This window comes from Molossus molossus, unplaced genomic scaffold, assembly GCF_014108415.1.
Source record: "Molossus molossus isolate mMolMol1 unplaced genomic scaffold, mMolMol1.p scaffold_m16_p_18, whole genome shotgun sequence".
NCBI lineage: Eukaryota > Metazoa > Chordata > Mammalia > Chiroptera > Molossidae > Molossus > Molossus molossus.
The window spans coordinates 43098849-43123171 of NW_023425353.1; the positions used below are offsets into that span (position 1 = coordinate 43098849).

Consider the following 24323-nt stretch of genomic DNA (forward strand, 5'->3'; position numbering starts at 1 on the left):
GTTAAAGATTTTATAACAAAGTTTATTAAGTTCTTTAAAAAAAACTATAGGTCCTGCTGTGGCTGGTTTGGCTCAGTGGTTAGAGCATCAGCCTGAAGACCAAAGGGTCTTGGGTTCGATTCCTGGTCAAGGGGATGGACCTGGGTTGCAGGTTTCATCCCAGTCGGTCAGGGCCAGGCAGGAGGCAACCGATGTGTCTCTCACGTTGTTGTCTCCCTTCCCTCCTTCCTACTCTATCTAAAAACCAATGGACAGATATCCTCAGGTGAGGATTAAAAATATATGTATGTATCCTTACATGAGTAGAAAGCTTTTCCTCTTCTGATGTCAGATCATTAATTGCCTGTACATTTTTTTCTCATTTTTCGGGATGTGTTTTTGGCTTTTATAATTAAACTTACCTGCCCAGAACTCAGCAGACTGTATCACTGAGGGCTTGAGAGTGGGCTTTCCTGGGTTGTCAGTACATTGCACAGCGTGAAACCTCCGCCCTGGTTCTTGACTTGCCTGTGTGCTCTGAAGGCAGTGGCAATAGTTGCTTCTAAAGTAAGTTTCTGCTGAAAGAGGAGGCAGGAAACTACTGGTGATGGTTCTGAAGCCCAAGTAATTTTCTGCGAAAAGCTGAAATAGGCACTGTAAGGAAAATTATGTTTATATTATAAATATATGAATATATACCCTGTGGCACTATGTTATTACAGCTTGGAGTATGTAAATGAATATGTTGCAAAGCATTAATGTCACTGAAACAACCACACGTTGTGATGGTCTGGAAGTTTTCTGCCTGTAAAATTGGGGTTTCATTTTCTCAACGTCACGTTTTCAATAGCCGTATTTTCTGACAAGTTTTTCTTTCAGACTTTAGGTCAGTGTCAGTTATTGATTTGTTGAGAGTCTTGGGAACACCCTCCCCTACTTTGGAGAGAATTTGTGCAATTTAATGCAAAATTAAACCTTATTTTTACTTAACACTCGTTTCTGCTTTAAAAAAACCTTATTATTGTGGGTTTGTTTTTTTTTAATCCTCACCCGAGGACATTTTTGCATTCATTTCAGACAGAGTGGGAGGGAGGGGGGGGGGGGGAGAGTGAGAAACATTGATGTGCGAGAGACACATCGACTGACCCCAATCGGGGCTGGGGACAAACTGTCATCGAGGTACGTGCCCTTAGCGGGAACTAAACCCGGGACTCTCTGGTCCACAGGCCAACGCTCTAACCGCTGAGCCAAACCGGCCAGGGCTTATTATTGTGTTCTACTAGGATTATTTATTTAATGTCACTTTGCTTCCTATTTGTACATTTGGTTTTTGATGTTTTTGAACTTCACGGAAGGGTTTCATGCTCTTCTTTCCCATGATAACATGAAGAGACCTTGAAAGAAGCTAACCTTGATGCCTAGCACAGTACCTAGCACACAGTTAGCACTCAAGAGACATTTGTTGCACAATGCCCAAATGAATGAATTTATTTGCTTTGCAGGGTTTCTCCAAAGAAATTAAAATACCTAAAACCAAATATGTTGGTTACATCAAGGATTATGAAGGAGCCACTTTAATGGGATGTGAGCTAAATCCACAGATCCCATACACAGAATTTTCTGTCATCATTAAGAAGCAGAAGGAGGTAAGCATGTGACTGACTCATGTTTCTCGATAGAAGCCAGTCTTAGTTGGGGTGAGTTGCGTGTCACTGGGCTCTGTGTGCATGGGTTTCCTGGGTGTCATCTCAGTTTGCTATGGTTTGTCTAATTTCTTCTTTGAAGGTATCCTTGATCTGTTTCCTCGGGGTCACCATTCCTGAGAGCCAGCACCATTTGTTAAATTGGTATAAAAAAACAAAACCTATAAAATGTAATGAGTCATGTTAACTTCACCTTCAAAGTCTTTTACATTCTGGTCTCAAGCATCCTTCCCAAACTTACCTCTTTATTTTCTTCTCTAAACTATTCTTCAAAGGCAGTTACTGATGCTTTAACCCTCTTGCTTGATGTCTTCATCGCTTACCCACCTCCTTCTCCCAACACAGGTGAACTGAACCACATCAGCCTGTGTTCCACTTCCTCCTTTGAACTTCTCCAGCATTAGTTTGATCCACCCATTGGAACTGTAGTTATTCATCATCTTATATAGACATTTATCTTAGTGTGTATTAATCTCTCCTTTTACATGGCAGGTTCTGAAGGCTACATTTCTAGGTATTCAGTGATTTGTTATCTAATAATGGGGTGAAGTCTTTTATGTATATGAACAGAAAGAGAAGCAGTAAATGGAAAGGTTGATACATCTGACTATGTAGCAATTTTACGTCTATAAGACAGGAAAAAAAACCACACACACACAAAAAGAGCATAATTTGGGAGTGCACAGAAGCCATTTAACAAATGAATGAACTGTGTGTGTTAAGCCTAGGGTCACTCCTTGCTCCTCTAGTTTGTTGGAGTTCAGGAACTGGGAGTATGCAGCTGTCATCCTACGCAAACCTACTCTATACTTCTGTTACTCAGTCTCGTGCTCCTTTCTCCAGACGTAACTTCTAGAAGTTCTTCTATCTCTAATTTTTTTTGCTAATCCACACCTGAGGGTTTTATCCCATTGCTTTTTAGAGAGAATGGGGGTGGGGTGGGGGGAGAGGAGCCCTGACCTATAGACTGGGGATCGAACCTGAAACCCAGGTATGTGCCCTTGACTGGGAATCGAACCTGTGACCCTTTGCTGCATGGGCTGACACTCTAACCATTTAGCAGCACTGGCCAAGGCAATCTTATCTTTTTTTCTGGTTTCTGCTAATGTCCCTTAATCTCAGTTCTTAATTATTTTAGACATCACCAGTACAGCAGACAACACTTACACAGTGTCTGTGCATAGTAGGTGCTCAATAAATATTATCTTCTCAAAGTGGCTCAGATTTGTTATTATGCTTCTCAGGGAAGTGAGCAAAAGGGTTTTGTTTTGTTTTTTAAGTTAGAAAATAAAAACAACCTTTGTTGTTTTTTGGTCAAAATGTCAGCCTAAGAGAATTCCAAATAGGGTACTTGGTGAGTTAATAAAAGCCCAGCAGGCTCCTCACTCTGTCTCTCTGAAGAGCTGGCTTTCTTCATTGTTCTCTTCAGGGCTTAATGAGCAGGTCTGAATTCAGCAGCTCATTGTTCAGCACTGGAGGCTGCTGGCCAAGGAAAGCCATCGGGGTGCTGTCAGCTGCTCCTTCCTCACTCCTCCTCCCAGCAGCCCAGCTCGTCTCCACAGTGCAAGCGGGAAGCAGGATTCCCCTGGAGGGTCTGCACATTCACGCAGCCCAGGTCTGGTGGCTGTTCCTCCCTGAAGGGGCAAGCCACACACACAGAGCTGACCAAAGCAGTCATCTTCTTAGAAGACAAAGCTCCTTCCCCTTTCCTCCTTCTCTTCTCTTCGATCTTTTATCCTCTCACCTTCCTTGACCGCCAGCCTTCTCTGACACACACCAGTTGAAAGCACGGTGCAAGCTTGGAGCTGCTAACCTAGTTCTTTTAAAAAAGATCTGAAGTCACCCTAATAAAATACTTGAATTCATACAGTACCTTCTTCCACTGAAATAAAGTGATTTTTACAAATATCTTTTATTCTAACTGTGAAATCCCCCCTGAGGAAGGAAGGTCAGGACTAATGGTGGTAGCAAACAAACTGAATATATGGAGAAGTTTCCTAGCCCCTAAAAACACAAAGAGCAGAACAAATTGTAGTTGTGGTTCGCGGAGGTGGAGACAGACCTAGTGCTGTTGGACAGGTGGTGCAGCGGGAAGAGCTGAGTACTACTTTGTGAGGGCTGAGTCCAGGGAATGGTGGGGTTACAGGGGCCCAGTGTCCTACAAGGTGGCTTTGTGGGAGATGTGTTTTGAACTGGGCAGCCTGGTAGGGAAATCAGCATGAGCAAAGACTCAGAGTCCAACTAGATGCGTGGGCATGTGCATGACTAGGGTGGGTAATGAAAACCACTATCTGAGAAAGTGTAAATGATCTATGAGCAGGCAGAATTGGCTATGCGTGAGAGAGAGAGAGAGAGAGAGAGTGTGTGTGTGTGTGTGTGTGTGTGTGTAGGCTGGGAGGAAGGGATCATACTTCGATCTTAATCCACGTGTGAGACTACAAGGAACTGGATTTGGAGGAGCCAAAGTCAGGATGAGGGAAAGGAATTCGATTTTTGTAAGAAGACATGTTAAGGCTTGGTGACATATTAAAGATGAGAGAGTCTCCCCAAAGTTTCTGTTTGGGAAGACTAACACTGACAGCGATGGAATGAGAGACGGGGGTGAGCGGAGAAAGGTGACGACAGTGTGAAAGTGAAGACATTTTCTGAGCAGGTGAAGAGGCCAGTGGAATGTCTCCTTTCTCCAAAGCGATCCTTGGAGGCACAGTGAGATTAGGGCGCCTCTCACTCCTGTTCCCAGTCGCTCAGCAGGGCCACCACCTTGCAGGTGCTGCGGGAGAGGTGTGGGAGCCACCTCAGGTCATCACACTGGAGAGTCCTTTGGTTAAGAGAAAACAACTTTTAAAAAAAATTTTTTATCCTCACCCGAGGACATTTTTGCATTTATCATCAGATAGAGCTGGAGGGAGAGAGAGAGGAAGAGAGAGAGAGAAACATCGATGCGGGAGAGACACATTGAGTGGTTGTCACCTACATGACCCCAACCGGGGCCAGGGACAAACTGCAACTGATATACATCCCCTTAGCGGGAACCGAACCCGGGACTCTCTGGTCTTCAGGCTGACGCTCTAATCGCTGAGCAAAACCAGCCAGGGTGAGAAAACAACTTTTTAAATTATATTTAAAATAATATTTTCTGAAGGCCTTCATTTAAGAAATTGCCACTGGAGTCTTTTTAAAAAAGATTTGTACTTATAGACAAATGAAGGGAGAGTATTCGTCTAGACTTGTGCTGTCCAGAGTGGCAGCCACGAGCCACATGTGGCTACTGAGGACTTGATATGTGGCCCGTCCAAAGTGAGATGTGCTGTAAATGGGAAATGCATTCTGATTTTGAAGAGCTAACATGAATAAAAGAACGTAAACTATTATCATTTTCTATTGATTATATGCTGCAATGGAAATATTTTGGATATATTGGATTAAATGAAAATATATTGTTCAAGTCAATTTCACTTGTTTGTACTACTTACAAAAATGTGGCTGTTGGAAAATTTTAAATTACATGATTTGTTTGCATTATATTCCTATTGGACAGCACTGAACCAGAGTTACAGGAATATCCTTTTACTAGTCCCATGGTTTTATGGAGTTCTTTGTTTTTTAAAATTATTATTTTCTTTATTGACTTTAGAGAGAGAGGAAGGGAGAGGGGAGAGACATAGAAACATTGATGAGGGAGAACATCAATTGGCTGCCTCCTGCATGCCCCCCACTGGGGATTTGGCCCACAATCTGGGCAAGTGCCCTGACTGGGAATCGAACGAGCGACCTCTTGGTGCATGGGTCACCACTCAACCACTAAGCCACACCAGCTGGGCTGGAGTCCTTTGTTTAATAGGATTATGAATTCATGCTGCAGCATTTACCAGTGATAAGTTTGAAATCAGGCACAATTAGGAATTAGACTTTTTTGTTTTCTTTTGTGAATTCAGTTAATGACTGCTACTGTTTTGTTTTTTTCTTTTCCAAAACTCAGTTATGATATGGTTAATTTCAGAATGGTGATTTGGGGGGGGGGTGTTTTTTTCTTTTTGTAATTCTTTTGGAACCAATTACCTCAATTTATTAGGAATCATTTTATAAACCAAATAGCTCTCAAAATCACCACATCATGGTTGTGATGCCTTAACAGGCAACCCTTTAGAGCTGCTGTTTTCACACAAACAGCATAGGTTGGGGCTCAAGCCTTGAAAAATTCAAATACTAGTGTCACCCTCCCAGGCTCTGGGGACTTTCTGAGGCCTGTTCTTCGGCCCATACGGTTCCTAGCCATGGACGTGAAGAGGTCTGGGGAGCAGACCTCAGCTGCTTTACTGTAGCTCGGGCAGAGCCTCCTGGGACAAGCAGGGAAGATCATTGGCTCTGATGTTAAAGAGGACAGTGGGCCCTTGGGCTAGTGTGTTTGTTCTTTCGATGTTGACTTTCTCATGGCCGGGGACAAGTGCTCAAAGACGGTTGCGTGAATGGCACTAAATGGGCATGGCGTAACAGAACGTCTTCATGACTTACCCGTTTAGCAGAATGCACCCCTTTCTATTTCTTGTTTCCTCAAGACTTGATTTTGTTAGGGGAACAGCGCCGTAGGTCGGCCGACGGACGCCGTCGCCGCAGACGTCTGTCACTGAACGCCTTTTCTTCCTGTTGCTTTTACAGATCATTAAAAAGCTGATAGAAAGAAAACAAGCCCAGATTCGAAAAGTCTACCCTGGACTTTCATGTTTTAAAGATGGAGTTCGACAGATTCCAATAGAAAGCATTCCTGGAATTAGTATGTATATAGATTTTCTTTTAGAAGCAAAGTCTTTCGGTAACGCCATCAGATGTGTTTGAAACTGTTACCAGCGTGCAGTACTTGAGAAAGCTTTTTGCCCTGTCCTTCTCCGTGTTATTTCTAGCCTTTTACGAAGGTAGCAAATGCTTTCTTTTAATGTCTTTTATTTATTTCCCATTGCAAACAAACCAAAGAGAGCTTGCATGACCTCTTGTAGCTGTGAATATCCATCATTTATTGAGAGTCTGCTGTTTGTAGCACAGTGCTGGGCGCTCCCCGTGTGGGACCTTGAATGTAGGGAATCCTACTTTTCTTTTCTTTTGTTTTTTTTATCCTCACCTGAGGACATTTTTTACATTTTTGGTTCAGATAGAGTGGGAGGGAGAGAGAGGAAGAGAGAGACAGAGAGAGAGAAACATCGACGTAAAAGGGACACATCGAGTGGCTGCCACCCGCACAACCCAACCAGGGTCAGGGACAAACTGCAACCAAGGTACACGCCCTTAGCGGGAACCGAACCCGGGTCTCTCTGGACCGCAGGCCGACGCTCTAACCGCTGAGCCAAACTGGCCAGGGCGGAATTCTACTTTTCAAATGGAGAAATTCAATCTCAGTTAAGTCCTTTATTTATTTATTTAAAAAAAAATTTTTTTTTTCTAGTCCTCACCCAAGGATATTTTTCCATTCATCTTCAGATAGAGTGGGAGGAAGGAAGAAAGAGAGAGAGAGAAACATCGATGTGAGAGAGACACACTGACTGGTTGCCTCCCACAGGACCCCAACCAGGGCCGGGGACGAACTGCAACCGAGGTACATGCCCTTGGCTAGAATCAAACCCGGGACACTCTGGTCTGTGGGCCGATGCTCTAACCACTGAGAAAAACTGGCCAGGGCTGGTTAAGTCCTTTAACCTTACATGGCACATGACCAATAACTGTCAGAATGAGAAGCAGCCCCCTTTTAAAAAAATTATCTTTATTGTTGAGAGTATTACAAAGGTACCCCTTTTTCCCCCCATTGACCCCCCCCCCCTGCTTCCACCCCTCCTCCCCCCAGGCCTATTGTCTCTGTCCATTGGTTATGCATGTCAGTTCTTTGGGTAATCTATTCCTGTGCTCCCCCCCTTCCCTCTGAGAATCGTCAGTCTGCAGAAGCAGCCCATTCCTTATCTCCTCCAAACATCTGGCTCTTCTCACCACGTCTGATGGCCATCATCCCAAACGTCTAAAAAGGATGATTGGAAATCACATCATTTGTTTCCAGTTCCCTATTTTACAACAGTTTTCCCGAGGGTTCTTATCTGCGAGTATGTTAGCAGTGAGTTGTATTGAGTTAAAACATAAAATTGCTCTTTTGGTAGATCGAAGCTGTCAAATACTGGCCCTTTCATTTGGTTCGAGTCCAGGGTCTTCTGGTATACTGAAGATTCATAAAGCAAAACAAAATTCTACAAACTAAAATTCTGCAGAAATAAACAAGACATTATTTGTTTCTTCCAGATCTGTTTCATGTTTCTTCTTTACAAAATCTACCCTATAGGATCTATCTGGCTTTCACTGCCTGACCCAGAAATTTTACTTCCTCATATTATCCCAATTAATGGCATGATAGCTACCACATTCCTGAATGCCAGTTTGTGCTAGGCATCTTTCTATGGCATAACATCAGCTAATTTTTTAGAGTTTTGTTTTATCGATTGATAAACTGAGAGCCAGAAGGTTAAATAACGTATCTAGCATAAGTTAGCTTTTAAGGAGAAAGCAAGAAATCAGCTCCAGGTCTCCTGGACTCCAGACTGTTTTCTTTCTGCTACACTAAACCATCTTGCGTTACAAGCAGGGTCTTCGCCAAATAAAATAAAGAGCAGGACAGACTTTGTTCTAACCTAAAATAACAGCTTAACTCTTTCACATGGTGATGGGGAAGAAAAAAAATGTGACTTTGAGTTTAAAAAATATACATCACCACAGTACTGGACATTTTTACTTTTTATGATTTTATTTGAAAGGTTGGAGTTCCTTCTTTAAGAAAACATTTGCACATAGAGCAGGCTTGTTTGTCTTGGAAACGTTTTGTCCTGTTAGTGTACGAGGAGGTAACTCACTGCAGTTCATTTCAGTCTCTTCCCGGGAACAGACCGAGGCATGGCTGTAATTTATTGCATTTTCGTTAAGTGTTAACTGTTGTGCTCTTGACCGCAAGCAGTTCTCATTCAGTGTTTGATTTCGTTGCCATATAGGAGAGACAGGCTGGAAACAGAGTGGAAAAGAGAAAAGGTAAGTGTGATGGGTGAGAGGATATGGAAGTGATACCTCCCCCCCCCTCGGCAACTTAGAGAAAATGGGCAAACTGATTGTAGTCACCAGCACGTGTTGGGTTTCAGTGTTCATCAAACAATCAGGAATGAATCCAGGTTTGGGTTTTTGTAAGAAGGAGTTGAATAGGAAGCATCTGGCAAGAGGGTAAAAAACTAATGGTTGCTCCTTGTTCCCGCTCTTTTCTTTCAAGTAAAGAGCCCAAAGACTCTGACCAGCTTTACAGCACGCTCAAGAGCATCCTCCAGCAGGTGAAGGTGGGTGTTTTCTTTTCATGCACTTTATGAAAATATTGTGAAATGATTTCCCGCATGGAATTTCCATATTAGATACCTTCCTTTTTTCTTTACCCAAGAGCCATCAAAGCGCTTGGCCCTTCATGGAACCTGTGAAGAGAACAGAAGCTCCGGGATATTATGAAGTTATAAGGTTCCCCATGGGTAATGCCATTAACATTTTCTAAGTATAGATTTAAAGCTCTCTGGATGGTGGGGTGGGGGGCAGACGGTTACTGAGGTTAATGTGTGCTCTTCTGTCGTGGGGTAGGGTGTGTCGGATGGGTGGTGGGACTCCAGGTTCCCGGGCAGGGCTGTCAGAATGACCAAGGGGAGCTGGGTGGCTGTATTCGTGAGGGGTGCTCTGCAGCTGCCGGAGAGCCCAGTGCCAACAGAACTAGAGGCAGAGAGCAGGTGGAGACTGCAGGCAGCACGAGAAAGCTGGCTGTTCCTATATGACCTCACTGACAGTCTACCTGTTGGCTGCAAGTGGATGGACTTCAGGTGGTCTTTTTGATATATTTTGAGTTGGTTTGAGGATTTTTAAGGCAGTACAAAATGAGTTAGGTAAAGCTGCTGGACTTTGGACTTTCAGAGGGAGAAATCCTAGTTAATGCAGCCCTTGATTTTTCAGGCTCTTGGTGGATACTATCAATATCACTCTTTATACTCCTATTTTAAGCTTTGTCCCACATCCAAAACCAAACAAAAAACACCATTAGAAATGTCGGCTGGAGGAATTTGCTGCCGTGTCTGCACCATGCTAATAGGAACGATTTGAGTGAGCTGAGAATCCTCCCACTAAACCAGTTTGGCAGAGGACAGACCACTAGCTGAAACGTTTTCCGTTCAGTGGGTTGTGTGGCCATGTTTTGGAGAGCGCCTGTGTCTTCTGTCCCTTTTCTACCTGTCGTCTCTTCCTGCTGCTAAGAAAGGACTGAAGTGTGGAAAGAAGAGTGAAAGGGATCCAGCAGCTCCCTGATGATAGAGTGATTTGTGGATGTTTTCAGTGGCATTCATTTTTACATGAACGTTTTCTGTGGGCGTGGTCACGATTTCAGTTGTCTGCACTCCTTAAAGTGGACAGCCATCCATATGCTTTTCCTTCCCTCTATTTCTCTGCCTTGCTTTTGTGTATTTCATGAAAACCAGAGTGGGGGGTGACTGAGTCTAGAGTTCTGAATGGCAGGGTGGTTTGGGAATTTTTATTTTCCATGATGTAAAAAAATATGTCAGAACCCTTATGTACATTTCAAAACGTTACTGATCTTTGCATCCTCATCTCCTGGACCATCTCAACACCTGTGGTGAAACTCTCATGGGAGGTCGTGTGCATTTGCAGAGAATAACTTTCTTTCAGCCCATCCATGAGCTCTTTGGAGACCTGCAGTGGTATGTCTAGCAGGCTTCTCTGCCATAGTCTACTCACAGCCTGCTTTCTGGAAGTTTTTTGCTTGGTCCAGTCTAAGAAGGATGTGAGCCTCCACAGTTGATCACTGTGTTTTTGTTTTTTTTTTATCCTCACCCGAGGATATTTTTCCATTTTTTGTACAGATAGAGTGGGAGAGAGAGAGAGGAAGGGAGAGAGAGACAGAAACATCGACGTGAAGGGACACATCGAGTGGCTGCCACCCACACGACCAACCAGGGCTGGGGACAAACTGCAACCGAGGTACGTGCCCTTAGCGGGAACTGAACCCGGGTCTCTCTGGACCGCAGGCCGACGCTCTAACCGCTGAGCCAAACCGGCCAGGGCGATCACTGTGTTTTTGTATAGCTGGGTGTTTGGGAGGGGCAAATTGACCACACTGAGCAAGACCGGTGGTGGGCTGAGGTGCCTGCTGGACAGAGTCAGTTGAAACAGTAAATGGTGCTCTTCAGTGGAGCTATAATAATTTTGCTGGGATGCCTTTAGGTGCTGGGCAAAACATGTAGCCTTGACCCCTAAGAGTCATGGGTTGTTTTTTCTTTAATATGTTTTTATTGATTTTTTTTTTTTAGAGAAAGAGAAAGAGAGCGAGAGAGAGAAACATCTATCAGCTGCCTCCTGCACACCCCCTACTGGGAGTCGAGCCCACAACCTGGGCATGTGCCCTGACTGGGAATCATACTGGGACCTCTTGATGCTCAATCCTCTGAGTCACACCAGCCGGGCAGATAGTCATGGTTTTAAGAACAAGACTGATAAGTCAATAATTTTACTTTTCCTCATTACCTTCTTGGCTCTTTCCAAAGATGTTTCTTCTGTTTCCTCTGTATCCTAAAACACTCTTTTCTTCCATATGAGTGAGATCTAAATTGTTAGGGAACGTTGTCAGAATAGTCTGGCCCAAGGATGTCTTCTGGTCACACGTGAGTTGCCAGGCAGGGTTTTCCAGTGTATTCAGAATTCCCAAGTTGGTGGTAGGAATGAAAACAGAATAATTTATTGGTGTTTCCACATTTGGTATTACTGATGTTTGATCACCTTCGTTTTAAATTTATGCAATTTGGTTAACTGAGAGAATCTAAAAAGGCTAGAAGAAGAAAGATGCTATTGATCACGGTAGAGCAGAATTATGCAGAATTGGTTGTAATTATTCAGAAAGGCCCAAACACTTCTATGATTCTTGTTTTGTTTCTGTTATAGTTTAGTCTCTCCTCATCTCTTTTTACACTCTCCCCTCCAGAAGATATGTGAAAAGCTTTCAGATAAATATCTTTTGTTGTTAAGTTTCCTTGTCTTTTTCCCCTTTCATTTATTTATTTTTTGGGTTAAACAGCTCTTCTGGGACGTCATATGTGGCAGCATGTCTTAAGTGGTAGGTGTGTGGGTGGAAGGCAGGTAAACATTTCATTTGACCTAGAGAGGCACAGTTTAATTGATCTTTCTTTGTTAAGCAGGAGGGCATTTTCATCTGCTCAGTCACACGTGGGTGGACCTTTAGTGGGGTATTTGCAGAGCCTTTGTGTGTCTTAACATTTAAAAATTATTCTCTCTTTTGAAACTATTTCAGTTAGAGAAGAAAGAAAATCGAAAGTTGCACTCACAGATGTGGTGACATAACTTGAACCGAGACAGGCTGTAGTCAGAGGAAATCAGTAACAGCAGACTTATCCCATTTTTTCCTATGTGGGAGATTTAGGATTTTGATGCAAATTAATTTCTCCCAGTTTGGGGATGTTGCATATACATTCATTTATCTTATTAAATGATAATCCCGGTCTATTTGGTTATGTCTTTTTCCCTCTGGAAATGTGATAGTCTAGTGGGAATGTGTGTTATTGATGTTTAGAAGCTCTTTCTTAGTGATACTTGACTTACTTTCCCATGCACAGTTAATAAAACTTTTAATTATAGACCCAGACTTAGAGACAACTGGGGACCTATAAGTAGACAATGTTAATAAGTTAATGTTAGTAAGTAGAAGATGTTAGTGTCTTCTAATCTGCATGGAGTTCTTGAAATCAGTCCTGAGACTGAGGATTAAAGAAGCCCCATTGTATTCTTATAAATTTAAGAAGCACTGTGTTCATTTGTAAAAATAATGCAATTTAAAAGCATGTGGATATATTGGGAAAACATTCTTTTTACAATAGTCTTGTGAGGCCTATTTACTTTAGAAAATGGATTATTAAGTTTGTCATTCTTAGGTCATTGATGGAGCATGAAACTAAACTTATTTGAACCCTTTACTGCAAGGTCACTGGTGTGTTTGCAGATGTATTTATGATCGGTTTCTCTACTTTAGTTCTGTCTCTGCAACACCAAAACTGTGACTTTAAGGAAACAAACTCAGTCTGATCATTTTAAGTAATGAAATGGTTCAGTACAAATGTCCCACCTGTTCTACTCCATGTCAATAAAGCCTCTTCTGTATAAATCTGAATGAATAGCTAACAGTATTTAGTTTATCATACTTATCGCTGCTAATCTGCATAGCTTCTTGTGCTGAATAAGGGATTGGGCCAGAAGACTAACAATGGCCCCTTCAATGTTAAAATGCTGTGATTTTGCACAAGAAACCCTCACAAAAGAAAGAACATAAGATTTAAGAACTGTTTTCCCTGGTTATATGAATGTCTCTTAAACAAAGGCATTGAGATGGAAAAAATTCAACCAAACTGATGACAGATTTCTTTTCTAATCTCAGTTTTGTCAGCTAATGTTCAAACAAGGTCAAGACTTGCTAATATATTTTTTTTCCTGTGCAGATCTGAAAACCATGAGTGAACGCCTCAAGAATAGGTACTACGTGTCTAAGAAATTATTCATGGCAGATTTACAGCGAGTCTTTACCAATTGCAAAGAGTACAACCCCCCTGAGAGTGAATACTACAAATGTGCCAATATTCTGGAGAAATTCTTCTTCAGTAAAATTAAGGAAGCTGGATTAATTGACAAGTGATTTTCCCCCCCTATCTGCTTCTTAGAAACTCATCAAGCAGTGTGCCTAAAGCAACGTGGTTTAGTTGACAAAGAATTGGACATAATGTGTTGAAGATACTTGTAAATGTAATAATTAGCACTTTTGAAAAACAAAAACCTCCTCTTAGCTTTTCAGATATGTATTTAAATTTAAGTCATAGAACATTTTTATTTTATGAAATAGATTTTAATCTATTTACTACTATTCATGTAAATTTTCTATGGCATGTCCATTAGCTGAATATTCAATGATAGATGATCAGGGGTTTCCTCAAAACCTGTATACGAGGAAATTGCACATAGTACCAAGATTTGAGGGAATCCAGAAAATTTCAGACCGTGAATGTTTCCATTTTTTTTTAATGGAATGTGAGAGTTTATTTTTATTTTTTCCTGAAGGACTTTAAGGAAGGGATATGTGATAAAAAGCCCATAAAAGGTGAAATATGTGATGTTTGAAGTCTCTTTGTAGACTTTATATATATATTTTTAGAAAACACTCATCTAGATGAGGTGCTTTGAGCAGTTCTGAAAAATAAAATTCCAGAAAAGCAACTGCTTTGATTCCTAAGGAAGAAATTCTAAATAATGCAGACTTTTTTATAAGCATCCGGGCTTTTGATAATTCTATCTACCTACAAAAAACTTGTGAATGCATAACCACTATTTTAATAATTATTTTCTCTACACAAATTTATAATATTATATCTGACTTTGCTTATGCAGGCCATAAGTTCCAAAAGGCAATTACCTGGGCCACAAAGGCATAAATTTGAAAACACTTGAAATTGAATCAACATGCTTTAATAGGAAAAGAGGTATAAATCTATATATGTATCAAATATGGTGAATTCTTGTTCTAATAAATAAGGATTTTTTTTTCCTTTTCTATGATACACAACACCCCATTGATAATGTATATATGGACATTTTTTCCTTTTACATCTTCAGATTGTGAATATTCACTGTCTAAGATGAATTAAATTACCACCAAGATTTGCTGTCAGTATTTTAACACCTACATTGGTTTATAGACCCAGGGTAATATCCCACTAAAATCACCATACAACCTTATTAACCTGTCTTGGGATTCCAGCTTCGTGCTTGGATTAAGTTCCCGATTAACACTACATTGATAAGTGGGACATCCGCCATCCCAGCTCTGGGAGAACCAACTAATAGAAAACAATTGAAGGCCATCTTGATGATCTCGACACTAATTTTTGTGACGCAAATTTATAAACTGATTTTTGTAAAGAACTAGGTTTTAAAAGTGTATTTAACTTGATGTTTTCTATCAGCATACATGAATTAAGACGATCATGTAATAGTCATTAAAAACAATTGCCAGAGATAATCTGTATAAAGGAAAAACAAAACAAAACATATGAATGGCTATTAAGTTAGAAGTATTGTTTTTAATATGTAAGAGAGATTCAGAATGCTCACAATGACAAATGCCTCAACTTTTTTAAGTATAAGAAACCACCTTGAGTGGCATCTAGATTTCTAATGAAGAATGATGATACCATTTGGATTAAGTGCTTGGACTGGTTTTACACAGTGCTTTGTCCTGGACCTGCCGAACATCTGTCCAGCTTGGTCTCCTGTGAAAGTTTGTTATTTTCTGGGTAGACATTCTTATAGAGTATTGTCTTTAAAATCAGATTGTCTCTTCTATATTGAAAGCATTTTTATGTTTTCTAATTTAAAAATTAATATTTTCTTATAGATATTGTGCAATAAAGCTGAAGTAGGATGTGTGGTTTTTGCAAATGCTTTAACAGCTGATAAAATTTTACATTTGTAAAATTAATATATTGTACTGGTACAAAATAGTTTTAAATTATATTTTAAAAAGCTCTCAAATCTGGTGGTGTGTTTTCTTTTTCTAGCAGATTGGTTTTAATAGGGAACATGTATGACCTGGTTGATGACCATGGACTGTGTCCTTAATTCTTAGTTCTTAAGCATTTTTTGTTGAAGATATTTGGAGTTGTTGCATTTATGGGGAGCTTCATAAAAATCTCCAGCCCATCAGTGAGAGATTTTCAAGAGGAAGGACACTTATTGCACCTGTGTCTCTTGAGTTGTCCACAGCATTTTGCCCACTGTCACTTGTTAAACAAGGAAAATTGAGAAATTAAATCCCCCCTCCCCATTTTTCTATTTTGCATCAGTGAAATAGATAAATGAGCAGAGGTAAAAAATAAAGCTGATTTTTAGGTTTCTCCCATATGAGCTTCTAATGTTACCCAAAATACTGACTGTAGGAAGTAATACTATAGCCTGTGGGGTGAGAGGACCCACCAAAGAGCACCCCTCTTCCCTTCTGAATTCTGAACTGAGAAGTCACGAGCATAAGGCATATATGATTGTGAAAATATCTTTATTAATGATAAAGTGGATATTGGGGAATATGGCTTTTGTATCTGTGGAAAATGGGCTTTATAATAGTGAGTTCTAGCGTGTGAGAGTCAGAATGCTCACAGTGAAAAATGCCTCAACTTTTTAAAGTATAAGAAATCTTGAGTGGCATTTAGATTTCTAATGAAGAATGATACCGTTTGGATTAAGTGTCTTGGACTGGTTTTACCCAGTGCTTTGTCCTGGACCTGCCGAAGCATCTGTCCGGCGTGGTCTCCTGTGAAAGTGTATTTTCTGGGTAGACGTTCTTACAGAGAGCCGTCGGCAGCCTTCGCCACTGCCTGCGCCCCCCTCCCAGGGCACGGCCTTTATCCTTAAGCCCAGTACTCAGCCAAGAGCAGGGGTGTTGTCTGAAGGCAGGACAGTTCCGAAGAGGCACCGGCGAGGGAGAACAGACACCCAGTCCACCGATTAGGTAAGTCCCTCCAGAGGAGGAATGAACGAGGGCCGGACAGAAGCCAGGGGGTGATGGATGTCCTGCCACCGGGAAGTAAACGTCTGGAATGGAGGTACGTTTCCCTCAACCCACCCCGTATATTCATAGTCCAAAATCTCTATTTTTTTGATTATTCAACACAATTGAAAACTGGTTGTATTCATGAGAAGAAAATAGTGAAGACTTTGAGGTTTTCACATTACCTGGAAGTAAAATTTAGAATTATGGAACCTAAGAAGTAGTAGAAGTAGCATTAGACTGAAGTACTATGGACAGGTTCATAATGTGTCATCCCCTTTAAGCCGACACTCTTCAGACCAACCCTCAGTGTTTATTTAAGAGTCTAAGAGCTGCACAAGGGTGACTTGGCATTTTCCATATTTTTGGAGCTTAATAAGCATTTTCCTTTTAGCAAAGAAACACACCCCAAAGAGGGTGGCTACTTTGGAATATCAAAAGTCATAATGACTGCAAGAGGTAGTAATTAAGTTGGCTTTCTTTTTTCCTCCAGCATCTTGAAACATATGTTTAGATTTCTTGACTATTTAAACATTTTTTTTTCCTGATAGAAAAGGGTGAGAGGGTGAAGAGGGTGGTGGTTGGGGGCAGGGAAAGTGGTGGCAGGGACTGAAATCAATGCCTCTGCTTGAGTCTTAAGGATCTTGGTGGTGTAGTGCTATTTACCTTCTCCTTTGGGTGCGTCAGTGCTATAAATAGAAGTTAAGACAGAGATCGGCAGGGCATAAATAGTGTTAGTAATGTCACAGGTAGAGAGCTGAAAAATGAACTTAGAGAGACGGAAAAGCTAGTAGAAGTAGATTTCCCTTTGTACTTGGAGAAAGACCTTCAATAAAGTAAACAGAAGATGCTGAGGAGGTGAGAACACTCATGCATCGTGAAAAGTCCTCTGCATTTTATGGATAGTTATGCCTCGGCTTCTTCATGGGAGCATCTTCTTGTTTTGTGAGAAAAGGAAGCTGTTTAACAAATGACAAAGCTGGAGATTTTCTTTGGGTTTATTAAAAAGCAACATGTCAACAAAGCAGAGAAGAGCAAGGAAAACAAGTTAGATTTCCTGCTCCCTCTTATTATTAGGAAGTCCAATATAACCTTGGCAGTTAGTTTAAAAAGGTGAGAAACAGTATGTGTAGTGTGTATGTGTATGTGTGTGTGATTTTTCCAAGCTAAACCAAAGGTTGGTTGTCAGTTTTAGTTTATCTAGATTTAAAGTTCTTTAAAGAAATCTCCTGGAGAACTTGTTGGAAGCTGCAGACCTCAAAATACTGCACACGTCACTTTCTGCCCACATGTTTACCTGGTTCTTGGACTTTTCCTAAAATTTATTTGCTGTCTGTTAACCTCCCATTTTCTACAGTTAATAAATGGACATCTGATTTATGCTTTAAAATAGGCAAGACAGATCTGCCTTTTTGTGCAATAGGCTGTCTGACAGCAAAATAGGCGAAGGTCTATAAGCAAGTTCTTGGTTCGGTTGCTGTTGGCTGTTTCAGAGTTGGAATCGAGTGCACACTTGGTTCCTAACAAGTTCGTGACCAAGCTCTAATTCACATCTTTTCCACAGACTGCTATTAAGTCAGTGTGTCAGCACTGTTCTCTCAACACCCATACACACTCATACACTTGTAGCTTTGTGCTATAGCCCTCCTATATATTTTTACACATTTTACAAATATGAGTTGCCAGCTTTTAAAAACTTAAATCTATTACTGGAAATGAAATGTAAATGATGTGACAAGGTAACATCTGTGAATTTATAGAGGTGAGAGATTCATGTGAGGTTGGGTGAAAGTTGATGATGTGTTGTGGGGATCGGGTTGCAGAAAGTCATGAAACACCTTGCTAAGGAGCCTGGGCTTTTAATAACAGGCCTACAGGAGCTACTGAAACTTAGAGTATGTGTAGGTAAAAAATGATCGAAGTTGTATATATTTTCATGGGAGGTCAGACATTGAGTGAGTAATTACAGCTGTCCAGAATGCTACAATGGAAGGTAGCACTTAAGTGGTGGTACCAAGGGTGGCTTCACCAACATACAAGTTAAATTTAAAAGATACCTGTCAGCCCTGGCCGGTTTGGCTCAGCGGTTAGAGCGTCGGCCTGCGGTCTGGAGAGACCCGGGTTCGGTTCCCGCTAAGGGCATGTACCTTGGTTGCAGTTTGTCCCCGGCCCTGGTTGGTCGTGCGGGTGGCAGCCACTCGATGTGTCCCTTCACGTCGATGTTTCTCACTCTCTCTCCCTTCCTCTCTCTCCCTCCCATTCTATCTGTACCAAAAATGGGAAAAATATCCTCGGGTGAGGATAAAAAAAAAAAAAAAAAAAAAAAAAAAAAATAAAAGATACCTGTCAAACATATGTAGCTTCAAGATGTTTGCTAAGCACTCCCTTGTTCCCTTCCCTAACCTAAAATAATCACCGTCCCAGGGGCCTGTCTGTAGGGAAATCCCGGGGCTTCCATTGGTCTAGTGCTAAGACTTACAAAAAGGAAGGGACAGTCTGGAAGTGGGAGCTTAGGGAAGGCTTCCCAGAGGAAACTACTTTTAATCTGTGTGCTGAAAGATGAACAGGCATTGACTAGGGCAAAGTTTGGAGGAAGGCAGGCAGAAATAATACAGGCCGAAGCAGTCAAGAATCACCGGAAGTGAGAGACTCCACGGGACAGGAGTGGTAGCTAAGAGTGGTGTGAGATGGTATAGCGCCATTATAGGCCATATTGAGAATACTGGATTTTATTTTAGGGGAAATAGGAAATGGCTGTGAAGCATGATCAAATTTTTGTCCCATAAAGGATGAGCTCACAAAAAAATTAGGAAGCATAAGCAAACAAATCATAACAGTCAACAGACAAAACAAATACCAAGTTTAGACACCTAATGTGAGAAAACACCAATACTTGGGGGGGGGAAAAAAACAAGTGCTTATAATTGTTAAAAATAGAGAACAGCCCTGGCCAGTTTGGCTCAGCGGTTGAGTGTCGGCCTGGGGACCAGAGAGTCCCAGGTTCGGTTCCTGCTAGGTGCATGTATCCCCCCCCCCCCCAAAAAAAGCACAAAACATTAGTGACAGTTTAAATAGGCTATGTATGATGTAGCCAAGGATAGAAGGTGTGGCCTGGAATATAGAACTGATGAAACAAAGAACACAGGTAAAGAAATGGGGAAAAGGAGTTAAGAGGCAGAGGTTAGGCTGTAAAACAATGTGAATTCCATTAAGGCAGAATATTTGTTTTGCTTACTGAGGTGTTCTAAATGCCTAGAACAGTGCCTGGCACAGTTGGTGCTGAAATGTGTTAAGTCAAAGTCCAACAATTATAAGTTGTATAAGGAGAGAATGGGGAAAAGGCAATATTCAACAAACTAAATTCTTTTGCAATTAAAAGGCATGAATATTTAAAACCCGTGAATCCAAAGCAGAATAAATTATTGGCTTTCACTTCTGTCCATGAAGTAGTATAATTACAATGGGGCTTGTTCACTCACTTATCAGTGAACGTGAGAAAATTGGACTTGGTATATTAATAAACTTCAGAAATTGGATGAGAGGTGGTACAGGGCTATGATCCCAGAGAGGAGGAACATAAACAGCCCTATGTTCATCCCATGTTTCTTCCCATGGCAGTTTCGGAATTGTGACAAAGGGGGAATCCAAACAGTCCAGTGCTACCACTGGTTGAGATGATAGAGGATGAAGTTCTGAGGAAGCTAGAATTTGCCAGCAGGGTATTGGAGAGGAAGGAGCTATGCAGAGGAAGAGCTCCAGCATTCAACGAAGACTCAGGGACTAACCTGCACATATGTAGGAAAGAAGAGCTGTGCGGTAAAGAATAATTATAGGGAAGCCAAACAACTCTCATTGCTTACACAGGCCAGGAATCATTTATGCACCCAGCAGCCAGAGCAGACAAACCTTGTTAGATACATGGCACACTCAGTGGAGGCCTGAGATACGTCATGTAGTACTGGGGCTAACGGAGCCCTAGAGTGAAAGCTACACTAGACACTAGACCTGCCACCGAAGCCTAAAACCAAGCCTTAAAGCTGATTTCTAAGTAACTTCATTGCCCAACAAAACAAAGTTCAAAATTCTTTAAAGGAATATAACCAAATATTATAAAAATATTAATATTTTATATTAATATAAAAATATTAATTCCAAATGTACAGTATTCAATAAAAAATTATAAGCCCGGCCAGTGTGGCTCAGTGGTTGAGCGTCAACTCATTCACAAAGAGAGGTTGCTGGTTTGATTCCCAGTCAGGGCACATGCCCAGGTTGTGGGCCCAATCCCCAGTGGGGGCATGCTGGAGGCGGCCAATCGATATTCTCTCTCATTGATGTTTCTCTCTCCCTCTCTCTAAAAAATCAATAAAGAAAAAATAATAAAATATACGAAAAGCAGGAGATACATAGTTAAAAGAAAAACTGACCAATAAAAACTGATTCAGATACCAAAGAGAAAATGGAATTAGCAGACAAGGATATTAAAACAGCGTTTATAAACATAACTGTGTTCAAGGATATAAAAAGATATGAGTACACCCTGGCTGGTTTGGCTCAGCAGTTAGAGCATTGGTCCACGGACCAGAGTCCTGGGTTTGGTTCCCACTAAGGGCATGTATGTACCTTGCAGTTTGCCCCGGCCCTGGTTGGGGTTGTGTGGGTGGCAACCAGTTGATGTGTCTCTCTCTTTCTCCCTCCCGCTCTATCTGAAGATAAATGCAAAAATGTCCTCGGGTGAGGATTAAGAAAAAAAGGCATGAATACAATGTGGAGAAAAATGGAAGATATACAGGGTGGGGCAAAAGTAGGTTTATAGTTGTAAGTATGTAAAACAGAGTTTATTCTTGTATTACTTATTGTATTACCTATTTGTATTACAACTCCAAGCCTACTTTTGTCCACCTCATATACAAATAGAGAGCCAAATATAGTTTCCAGAGGTGAAAAATTCCCTGGATGGGATCAATACAAGATTTGACACAGCAGAAGAAAACAAACTTGAAGATATGACAATAGAAGCTATCCAAAATGAAAGTGAAAACACAACATGTCAACATTTGAAGGGTGCAGCCAATACAGTGCTTAAAGGAAAAATTATAGCATTGAAAACACTCATTAACATGAGGGAGCTCTCAAATCAGCCTACCTTAAGAAGGTAGGAAAAAAGCAAATTAAGCAAATAGAAAAATATGAAGGAGTACAAATCAATGAAATAAAAAAAATGAACAAAAAGATAAATCAGTGAAATTACCAGTTCTTTAAAATAAACTTCTAGCTAGACTGATCTTGAAAAAAGAGAAAACAGTAACTACCAATATCAGGAATGAAAGAGAGGATATAACTAGCGCTCTTACATGCAAAATATTAAAAGGATAAGGGGATATTTATTTTAAAAAAACTTTTTTCTTTGATATTAGAGAGGAAGGGAGAGGGAGAGAAACATCAAGGAGAGAGAACATCGACTGGCTGCCTCCTGCATGCCCCACACTGGGGACCTGGCCCACAACCTGGGCATGTGCCTGGATTGGGAACCGAACCGGTGACCTGGTGCATGCGTCGACACCCAACCATTGAGCCACACCGGCCGGGTGGATAAGGGAATATTTTAAACAACATCATGCCAACTCATTTGTTAACTTAGATGGAATGAATTAATACCTTGTGTAACACAAATCAGCAAAACGGACTAAAGAAATAGAAAACCTAAACATCCCTTATCAAATAAAGTAAATTCATAATGAAAAACTGTTTTTTCAAACTCAAGGCACAGATGGCTTCACTAGTCTGTTGAACATTTAAGGAAAAAGTACTTAGAAAACAGATGTGTTTTTCAGAAAACATTTTATGAGGCTAGTTTTATTACCCTTAATCTAAGTCCAGAAAAAAAAATTATAAACCAGTAACTGAGGAAATAGCTATAACCCATGTAAATAAAGACAAGGAATAGTATCTAGACTACATAAAGAACCTATACTAGAAAAAGATGTTCTAGTGGAAAAGTGGGCAAAAGATATACAGCAATTCATAGAATAAGAATGACCAATAAACATGTGAATTCTCACAAGTAATTAACTCAGTAAAAATAAAATCTTTTATGTAATTAAAACAAAAACCATTTCACACTCATTGGGTTGGCTAATTTTTTAATGTTCAGTAATACCAAATGACAGTGGTGGGGAAACTGGAAACTTAAAATGCTATTAGGAGAGTGATATACTCCTTGTCAGGAGGATGGGTACAAACAAGCACTTCAGAGCGCAGAGCCACTTCTAGTATCAACTCCATGGAAATATACATATGTATAAGGATGTAAAACATTCACTGCAGCAATAATTTGTAGTAATGAAAAAGTGGAAGCAAATTCTCTCTCAAAAGAAGAATGTCTGATTTATTTATATAACAAAATACTGTACAATGGAAATAATCTACATTTAGGAACATCGATAAATCTCAAAAACAATGTTGAGTTACAAGTCAGTTACAACAAGAGATATACAATATAACATTCATGTAAAATGTTAACATACAAAACAATTCTTAACAGTCTAAGAATAAACACTACAGCAAGAATACACAAATATTAAAAGAACAGAAATACCAAATTTAGAATTATGATTTTGAAGACAGAGATGGGAAGGATCACAGCTACATCAGAAAATGTCAACAGAGAAAGATCCATCAAAATGAAGTAAATGTCTGGGGCAGGAGTTTGCAAACTTTCTCTGTAAAAAGTCTGGAGAATAAATATTTTAGGTTGCAGGCTAAAAAGGTGAAATGAAACTTTATATAAGTACTTATTTGGGGTTCAAATCTAGTGTTTTATCACCAAAATTGATAGTCAGGATTTGATTCCCCCCCCCAACCATTTAAAAACATAAAAGTTCTTAAACATTGATTTTTTAGCTTGCAGCTAGCTCATAGAAAAGCAGGCAGAAGACTGTATTTGGCCCAAAGGCTGTAGTTTGCTCATGGCTAGCCCAGAGCAGCATTGTCCAAAAGAATTTTCTGTGGTGATGGAAATGTTCTCTATTTGCACTGTCCCCAATATGGTAATCACTAGTCATGTGGCTATTGGGTATTTGAAATGTGGCTACTGTGAATGAAAAATTAAATTTTAAATTGGATTTAATCTTAATTAAGGTAGCCATTCAAGAGTTTTTCTGAATTTAAAGAACAGGGTAAGGAGAGTGGTTGAACAAATAAAGTGTAAAAAAAGAGATTGTGATGGGAGAGTAGGCCATATGAATCAGTGAGGACTGATATTTGAGAACAGGGACATCAATTTATAAGTAGAGAAAAGTACATAGCTTTGGAGGTCAGGAATAAAAAAATTTTGGCTGATGAAAAGGATTTGGGGTGTGACTGATACAGAATGCAGAAAGGTAAGGAGATATAGTCAAGAAACTTGTCAGGATTGCAAGAGTCCCCTAGTAAAATAGAATTTGTTGATCATGGGACCTGGAGATTCCACAATGAAAAGTTGAGACGAGTGTTAGTTTGAGAGAATGGTGGGGGAGCTAAGAGTTTCTTGGCAATGATTACAGCGAAAACCAAAGTGGGGAAAGAAATGTCCAAGAATGATGAGAACAGTGAAGGCTAGACAGTATGGTGGTCCAGATATGCACTCTTTGTTATTTAAAGAACAGAAGAAAAACACAAGCACTATATTATGCAAATTTTATTGCCTTTAAAAATGGACAACCTACAGTGCTTTAAAGTTTAAAGAGGTATATATAAGCAGTGGCTTCAAACTTTCAGAACTGAACTAATACTCTCTCATTGGCTGATCAAAAAAAAAATCTTTGACATTCACACATTAGAGTTTTTGACTAAGTAACTAACTATCCTGAAAGTCCATGACATAATAATTCTTGATTTTTGTTGAGGTATCACTTTGAATAATACACACCCAGAGCTTAGCTTGGGGTTCAGAGTTAGTTACTTACCTAGTCCCTCAGCCTAAGCAACCATTAATTTTCTAGTCATGA

The 24323-nt window shown here is 40.4% G+C and overlaps 1 protein-coding gene across 8 annotated transcripts in view; it reads left to right on the forward strand.

Annotated features, from left to right (window-relative positions):
- Positions 1 to 15317, forward strand: part of KAT2B (lysine acetyltransferase 2B) — a 102296-nt gene extending 86979 nt beyond the window's left edge. For 7 of the 8 annotated variants that reach the window (XM_036267506.1, XM_036267510.1, XM_036267511.1 and 4 more), the window contains 6 exons: positions 1482 to 1625; positions 6339 to 6453; positions 8696 to 8732; positions 8965 to 9028; positions 9127 to 9211; positions 13241 to 15317. In XM_036267506.1, the coding sequence (XP_036123399.1) occupies positions 1482 to 1625; positions 6339 to 6453; positions 8696 to 8732; positions 8965 to 9028; positions 9127 to 9211; positions 13241 to 13434 (639 nt within the window). In that variant the 3' untranslated portion in view covers positions 13435 to 15317. The remainder of the gene's footprint in view (positions 1 to 1481; positions 1626 to 6338; positions 6454 to 8695; positions 8733 to 8964; positions 9029 to 9126; positions 9212 to 13240) is intronic. The other variant, XM_036267508.1, reaches the window with a different exon arrangement.
- Positions 15318 to 24323: the final 9006 nt, after the last annotated feature.